The sequence below is a fragment of the Blennius ocellaris genome, assembly GCF_963422515.1.
Source record: "Blennius ocellaris genome assembly, contig: SCAFFOLD_66, whole genome shotgun sequence".
NCBI classification, from domain to species: Eukaryota; Metazoa; Chordata; class Actinopteri; order Blenniiformes; family Blenniidae; genus Blennius; species Blennius ocellaris.
The window spans coordinates 140,525-149,143 of NW_027662066.1; the positions used below are offsets into that span (position 1 = coordinate 140,525).

At 52.2% G+C, this 8,619-nt stretch overlaps 1 protein-coding gene across 1 annotated transcript in view; it reads right to left on the reverse strand.

The window, feature by feature from the left end:
- Positions 1 to 3,765: 3,765 nt before the first annotated feature.
- The window catches only part of ccdc120a (coiled-coil domain containing 120a), a gene marked incomplete at its 3' end in the record, with an annotated part of 9,362 nt that continues 4,508 nt past the window's right edge, over positions 3,766 to 8,619 (reverse strand). Inside the window, exons 7-12 of the mRNA XM_080521803.1 lie at positions 6,448 to 6,563; positions 6,173 to 6,213; positions 5,870 to 5,926; positions 5,506 to 5,594; positions 4,117 to 4,432; positions 3,766 to 3,962 (exon numbers count right to left, since the gene is read on the reverse strand). Of these exons, the coding sequence (XP_080377929.1) occupies positions 3,766 to 3,962; positions 4,117 to 4,432; positions 5,506 to 5,594; positions 5,870 to 5,926; positions 6,173 to 6,213; positions 6,448 to 6,563 (816 nt within the window). The remainder of the gene's footprint in view (positions 3,963 to 4,116; positions 4,433 to 5,505; positions 5,595 to 5,869; positions 5,927 to 6,172; positions 6,214 to 6,447; positions 6,564 to 8,619) is intronic.

An 8,619-nucleotide genomic window follows, 5' to 3' on the forward strand; every position in this document is an offset into this window, starting at 1 on the left:
GAGTACTGACGAGTACTGAGGAATATTCACGAGTCCTGATGAGTACTGATGAGTACTGATTACTGGTGAGTACTGACGAGTCCCGATGAGTACTGACGAGTACTGATTACTGGTGAGTACTGACGAGTCCTAATGAACACTGACGAGTATTGACGAGTACTGATGAGTACTGACGAGTACTGAGGAATATTCACGAGTCCTGATGAGTACTGATTACTGATGAGTACTGACGAGTCCTAATGAACACTGACGAGTATTGACGAGTACTGATGATTACTGACACAGACATGAGAAACACGGTCACTGCAAAGGATCGCAGTATCAAACAGTATTGAACACTGTTACTGTAGTACCCAGGCTGTTACAGTACAGTATTCAGACTCGCTACACGATTAGACACTGTTACTGCAGTATTGCAGGTAATATTGTAGCATTTTAGTCCAACATCGTGGTATTTCAACCTGGTACTGTAGTATTATACACTGGTGCTGAAGTATTACATTCTGCTACTTGAGTGTTTCAATCTAGTACTGCAGTATTAAGTTTGTTGCTCCAGTATTGCAGTGTAATACTACTGGATAACATTCTGGTCAGTATTGCAGTATTACTGCTCAGTACTGCAGTATTACTGCCCAGTATTGCAGCTCAGTATTGCAGTGTTACTGGTCAGTATTGCAGTATTACTGCTCAGTACTGCAGTAATACTAATGTAACATTGCAGTACTCCAGTATTACTGGTCAGTACTGCAGTATTACTGCTCAGTATTGCAGTATTGCTGCTCAGTACTGCAGTATTACTGGTCAGTCATGCCGTATTACTGCTCAGTACTGCAGTATTACTGGTCAGTACTGCAGTATTACTGGTCAGTACTGCAGTATTACTGCTCAGTACTGCAGTATTACTGGTCAGTACTGCAGTATTACTGGTCAGTACTGCAGTATTACTGGTCAGTACTGCAGTATTACTGGTCAGTCATGCCGTATTACTGCTCAGTACTGCAGTATTACTGGTCAGTCATGCCGTATTACTGCTCAGTACTGCAGTATTACTGCTCAGTACTGCAGTATTACTGGTTAGTCCTGCAGTATTACTGCTCAGTACTGCAGTATTACTGCTCAGTACTGCAGTATTGCTGCTCAGTATTACTGCTCAGTACTGCAGTATTGCTGCTCAGTATTACTGCTCAGTACTGCAGTATTACTGCTCAGTATTGCAGCTCAGTACTGCAGTATTGCTGCTCAGTACTGCAGTATTACTGCTCAGTATTGCAGTATTGCTGCTCAGTACTGCAGTATTACTGCTCAGTATTGCAGCTCAGTACTGCAGTATTACTGGTCAGTCCTGCAGTATTACTGCTCAGTATTGCAGTATTGCTGCTCAGTACTGCAGTATTACTGCTCAGTACTGCAGTATTACAGGGCAGTCATGAATTGTGTCTTCATGATGTTTTTCTTGGTTCTGAAGTTGGTTCTGCTTTGGTGTGACAGCGACTGAGTTTTTCTGAGGCTGCGGTCACATGACATCACGTGATGTCACGTGACATCACATGACGTCACATGACCAACTGATTGGTTCAGAAAACAGTAGAAATACTGAAGCTGAGAATAAAAATACCAGTGAAGCAAACGAAAGATGAAAATTAGAGACAAACTGCTGCTGACCTGCAGTGACGAGGATCAGTCACATGACCTCACAGTCACATGACCTCACAGTCACACGACCTCATGATCTAGATGTAGAACTGGACCCACATCTGGAATCAAGTTCCTCATTTTTACAAACCGGATCACAAACATCAGGATCAGTCCAGCAGTCCTGAACCACGAGTCCCTCTGGTAGCCTCAGACTGGACCTGGACCTGGACCTGGACCTGGACCAGGACCTGGACCTGGACCAGGAACTGGACCTGGACCTGATCCTGAATGAAAACGACTGCATCCACTCTAAAGACTTGACACAATCTGGTCTCAGCCTCCACCAGACGATGGACTGGTTCTCCGGGTCGTCAGGACTCGTGACGACCCGGAGAACGTGGATCAATATGAACAGCAGGAAGTAGAAACGAGCCTCCAGCAGCTCGTTCAGCTGGAGACGACTCGTTCAGCAACAGACGACTCGTTCAGCAACAGACGACTCGTTCAGCTGGAGACGACTCGTTCAGCAACAGACGACTCGTTCAGCTAGACGACTCGTTCAGCTGGAGGCGACTCGTTCAGCAACAGACGACTCGACTCGTTCAGCTGGAGACGACTCGACTCGTTCAGCAACAGACGACTCGACTCGTTCAGCTGGAGACGACTCGACTCGTTCAGCAACAGACGACTTGACTCGTTCAGCTGGAGATAACTCGACTCATTCAGCAACAGACGACTCGACTCGTTCAGCTGGAGACGACTCAATTTGTTCAGCTGGAGACGACTCAACTCGTTCAGCAACAGATGACTCGACTCGTTTGGCAGCAGACGGTTCGACTCGTTTAGCGTTTGGGTTTAGTGCAGAGACGTGGAGTCCACACGGCGAGGACCTTCAGGAGAAGCTTCCCGCTTCCTGCCTGGACTCACCTGAGGATCAACAGGTCACGTGACCCGAGTGACATCACTTCCTGTTTTGACTGCTGGTTGCTGCACGACGCTGGTGAGGAAGTCAACAGGAGGAAATGGTTCAGTCCAGTGAGGAAGGGCCTCCTCCTCTTCCTCAGGGTCAAGAGTCTGATTGTCGGAGCAAAATCTGATTCTGGACGAAGACGAAGATGAAGACGAAGATGAAGACGAAGACGAGTCGACGAAGACGAGTCGACGTGTCCAGACAACAAACCGTTTCCTGTCAAGACGTGAAGCTGCAGCAGAGAATCGTCTGGTGACGACGCCGGAGCTGCTGACGCTGTGAAACGATCACCTGAGAGTCCGTTCAGACCTTCGTCACTCCTCTTCGTCACTCCTCTTCGTCACTCCTCTTCCTCACTCCTCTTCACTTCTAGTCCCTCATTTCTTTTCTTTTCTTAAATATTCATAAAAAATGTGACAACAACATTTCATGCAGCAACTTGAGACATTCAGACTGATTGATTGATCAGTTGATTGACTGGTTGATTGGTTGGTTGATTGATTGATTGGTTAATTGATTGATTGATTGATTGATTGGTTAATCAGTGGATCAATGGACTGATGGATTGTCTGGCCGTTGCTCCAGCCGGTCTCAGGACCTTAAAGTTACAGGAACAGGAAGTGCGGCGCCCCCTGGGGGGGGGGGAGGCTCCTCTGATTGGCTGCAGAGGAACTGAGGAGGGGGGGGGGGGGGGCGGGGTTCCTGAAGGGGCGTGGCCTCCGACGCTGGCTGGGATTGGTCCACCTGAAGGCCCCAGGGGCCTGATTGGTCCTGGAGTCAGACCAGAGTTCCAGGAGACGGCTGGTCCGGCAGCAGGTCCCTGAGAGGGACTTCCTGTTCCCTGAAGCGGTCCTGGTAGGGGGGACCCTCCACAGACCTGAAACAGAGTCCTACGCTTTTATTTTGAAATGATTCCTCAACAACTGATGACTTTCAACAGGCCCAATGGGAACCCTGAGCTGGTCCCCTGGGTCCAGGGTCCCCTGGGTCCAGGATCTACTGGGTCCAGGGTCCCCTGGGTCCAGGGTCCCCTGGGTCCAGGAACTCCTGGGTCCAGGATCTCCTACCTGCCGTGGACCGGGTGTCCGTGGAACGTGGCGGAGTGGGGCAGCTTGTGATGAGGAGTGGGGTTATGGGGGGCGGGGTTATGGGGGGCGGGGTTACGAGGACCCGCCTCGGTCTGATAGGCCGCCTGCTGAATGACGCCGTGAGTGGTCCGCCGGCGCTGCAGAGCCCCGCCCCCTCCGGCTGGACCCCCCCGTCTCACTGGTGGCGGGGGCACTTGGGGGGGCCTTCCCATTGGCCTGATTCTGGTGGGCGGGGCCTAAGGTGTTCCTCAGGTACCAGTCCCTCAGACCTGCCAACCACAAGATCCTGGTGTTAGCTGACATAATGGTCCAGACCAGGTCCAGACCCGGTCCAGACCCAGTCCAGATCCGGTCCAGATCCGGTCCAGACCCAGTCCAGGCTGGTCCAGGCCCAGTCCAGGCTGGTCCAGGCCGGTTCCTCACCTTCCAGGGCCAGCGCCTTGTGAAGACTCCTGGTGGCCCCCTCCAGCTGGGAGTCCTGGGGGGGCAGCAGGGGGGGTCTGGGGGGCAGGAGGTGGGGGTGGGGGTCTGGCTGGATGCTCCGGCCCGGCGCCACCGGCAGGAAGGGGCCGCAGGACTTGGTGCGGGTCACCTTGACCCGGCGCTGGTCGGCGTGGTAGGTGGGCGGGGCTCCGGACGGGGGCTGCTGGGTGGAGGAGGAGGTGGAGGAGGAGGAGTGGCCATTGTACAGGAGGTGCTGCTGCTGCGACGTGATTGGCCGGTTGGGCTGCAGCTGCTGCTGCTTCCCCCAAACGTAGTCCAGCAGCACCTCGCTGTACCCCGCTTCTCCTCTTCTCTCTCCTCTCCTCTCCTCCTCCTCCTCTCCTCTCTCCTCCTCCTCCCTCTCCTCTCCTCCTCCTCCTCCTCCTCCTCTCCTCCTCCTCCTCTCCTCCTCCTCCTCCTCCTCCTCTCCTCCTCTCCTCCTCCTCTTCCTCCTGCTCCTCCTCCTCCCCTCTCCTCCTCCTCCTGCTCCTCCTCGCCCTCCCCCCTCCCCGTTGCTGACCCTCGTCCTCACTTCCGTGGTCTCAAAGTTCCAGTACGCTGCTCTGGACCCCGCCACCCCGTTTACCCACAATCCCCCTTGCTGCCCCCCAGCGGCCCCCTCCTCTGGACTGATCACACCCCCTCCTCCTCCTCCTCCTCCTCCTCCTCCTCCTCCCACTCCGTGGTCAGATGGCCCCGATGAAGAAGAGGAGTCCTGGAGCGAGGAGGTGGTGGTGGGGGGTGGAGGGGGATGGAGGGGGGTGAGGTGCAGCAGGGGGGGGGGGGGCTTGTGGCTGTCCGGATGCTCCACCCTGAAAAGACAGGAAGTCTGAGAGGACGTAGAAGAGCAGGAGGAGGAGGAGGAAGAGGAGGAGGAGGAGGAGGAGGGGGAGGAGCAAGAGGAGAGGAGGAAGAAGAGGAGGAGGAGGAGAGGAGGAAGAGGAGGAGGAGGAGGAGGGGGGAGGAGCAAGAGGAGGAGGAGGAGGAAGAGGAGGAGGAGAGAGGAGGAAGAGGAGGAGGAGGAGGAGGAGGGGGAGGAGCAAGAGGAGGAGGAGGAAGAAGAGGAGGAGGAGGAGAGGAGGAAGAGGAGGAGGAGGAGGAGGGGGGAGGAGCAAGAGGAGGAGGAGGAGGAAGAGGAGGAGGAGGAGAGGAGGAAGAGGAGGAGGAGGAGGAGGAGGGGGAGGAGCAAGAGGAGGAGGAGGAGGAGGAGGGGGGGGAGCTCGGAGGAGGAGGAGGAGGAGGCAGCAGAGGAGGAGGAGCAGTGGAGGAAGAGGAGGAGGAGGAAGAGGAGGAGGAGTCAGGAGGAGGAGGAGCTCACCTGGTGTGCACTGAGTTCCTCCTGGTCCTGTTGGGGTAGAACACCTGGACTGGAGGACCAGAAGAGCCCAGCAGGGGGCGACCCTGAGCCAGGCCGTCCTCTGTGACAGAGACACAGAGGTCACATGACCTGAGACACCTGGGAGGGAGGCCACGCCCCCTTTTCTAACCCCCCCCCCATTCAGTCAGTGGTTGTAACCATGGTAACCACAGACAACATCAAAGAGGAACGAACCTCTAAATCAGCGTGAGGCTGGAGTTACTGCTGTCAGCCAGCAGGGGGAGCTGCTGGCTCACCAGTGTGTGTGTGTGTGTGTGTGTGTGTGTGTGTGTGTGTGTGTGTGTGTGTGTGTGTGTGTGTGTGTGTGTGTTTTACCATTGTCTTGTCCTGTAGAGTCTGTTGTTGAGCTGCTCTCTGACCTCACCATGTCATCTACACACACACACACAACACACACACACACACACACACACACACACACACACACACACACACACACACACACACACACACACAATGTGTCAGTATAAAAGCCGGAAGACGCTGGTTTCCTCAGCTTCCTTGAGACAATGGCTTCTCATCTCATGCCCACTGTGTGTGTGTGTGTGTGTGTGTGTGTGTGTGTGTGTGTGTGTGTGTGTGTGTGTGTGTGTGTGTGTGTGTGTGCGTGTGTGTTACCTGTGTGGCAGCCCCGGTGTACGGTCCTCTTGCCGTGGTGTGAGTGTGTTTGTGTGTTTGTGTTGTGTCAGAGTCGTTGTGTTCCTCAGAGCAGCACTGAATAAAGTTTTCTTCGGCTTTGAACGCTGAGAGTCTTCCTCCTGCACACACACACACACACACACACACACACACACACACACACACACACACACACACACACACACACACACTCAGCAGGTGTTGAGATGTCGTACTCTCCTCCCCGTCACCTGAACACACCGCCAGTGCCTCACCTCGACTCGACACTTCCTGTTTCCTGTGCGCGGCGCGCCCCGCCTCGCCGCCGGACGCAGGGCGGCTTCTCGCCACACTCCAGGGGGAAGTCGCTGGGAACCGCACCTGTGAGCTCCTGGCCAATGGTAGGCGCAGGAAATAACACACCTCAGAAGAGCTGACAGCTGATTGACGGGGACCAGTACCGTACTGTACCATACCGTACTGTACCATACCGTACTGTACCATACCGTACTGTACCATACCGTACTGTACAATACCATACTGTACCATACCGTACTGTACCATACCGTACTGTATCATACCATACTGTACCATACCGTACTGTACATACTGTACTGTACCATACCGTACTGTACAATACCATACTGTACCATACCGTACTGTATCATACCGTACTGTACCATACCGTACTGTACCATACCGTACTGTACAATACCATACTGTACCATACCGTACTGTACCATACCGTACTGTATCATGCCATACTGTACCATACCGTACTGTACCATACTGTACTGTACCATACCGTACTGTACAATACCATACTGTACCATACCGTACTGTACCATACCGTACTGTATCATACCGTACTGTACCATACCGTACTGTACCATACCGTACTGTACCATACCGTACTGTACAATACCATACTGTACCATACCGTACTGTACCATACCGTACTGTATCATACCATACTGTACCATACCGTACTGTATCATACCGTACTGTATCATACCGTACTGTACCATACCGTACTGTACCATACCATACTGTACCATACCGTACTGTACCATACCGTACTGTATCATACGTACTGTACCATACCGTACTGTACCATACCATACTGTACCATACCGTACTGTACCATACCGTACTGTATCATACCGTACTGTATCATACCGTACTGTACAATACATACTGTACCATACCGTACTGTACCATACCGTACTGTACCATACCATACTGTATCATACCGTACTGTACCATACCGTACTGTACCATACATACTGTACCATTCTGTACTGTACCATACCGTACTGTACCATACCGTACTGTACCATACCATACTGAACCATACCGTACTGTATCATACCGTACTATGCCATACTGTACTGTACCATCTGTACTGTACCATACTGTACCATACCATACTGTACCATACCGTACTGTACCGTACCGTACCATACCGTACTGTAACATTCTGTACTGTACCGTACTGTACCATACCGTACAGTACCGTACCGTACTGTACCGTACTGTACCATACCGTACAGTACCGTACCGTACTGTACCGACTGTACCATACCGTACTGTCCATACTGTACGGTACCGTACTGTACCATACCGTACTGTCCCATACTGTACGGTACCGTACTGTACCATACCGTACTGTACCATACCGTACTGTACCATACCGTACTGTACCATACCATACTGTACCATTCTGTACTGTACCATACCGTACTGTACCATACCGTACTGTACCATACCATACTGTACCATACCGTACTGTATCATACGTACTATGCCATACTGTACTGTACCATTCTGTACTGTACCATACTGTACCATACCATACTGTACCATACCGTACTGTACCGTACCGTACCGTACCATACCGTACTGTAACATTCTGTACTGTACCGTACTGTACCATACCGTACAGTACCGTACCGTACTGTACCGTACTGTACCATACCGTACAGTACCGTACCGTCTGTACCATACCGTACAGTACCGTACCGTACTGTACCGTACTGTACCATACCGTACTGTCCATACTGGACGGTACCGTACTGTACCATACCGTACTGTACCATTCTGTACTGTACCGTACTGTACCATACCGTACTGTACCATACCGTACTGTACCATACCGTACTGTACCATTCTGTACTGTACCGTACTGTACCATACCGTACTGTACCATACCGTACTGTACCATACCGTACTGTACCATTCTGTACTGTACCCGTACTGTACCATACCGTACTGTACCATACCGTACTGTACCATTCTGTACTGTACCGTACTGTACCATACCGTACTGTACCATACCGTACTGTACCGTAATGTACTGTACCAGACCTAGTGTACCATACATAGCATACTATACCATACCGTACTGTACCATACTATAACCATACTGTATGGTACCATATATTATG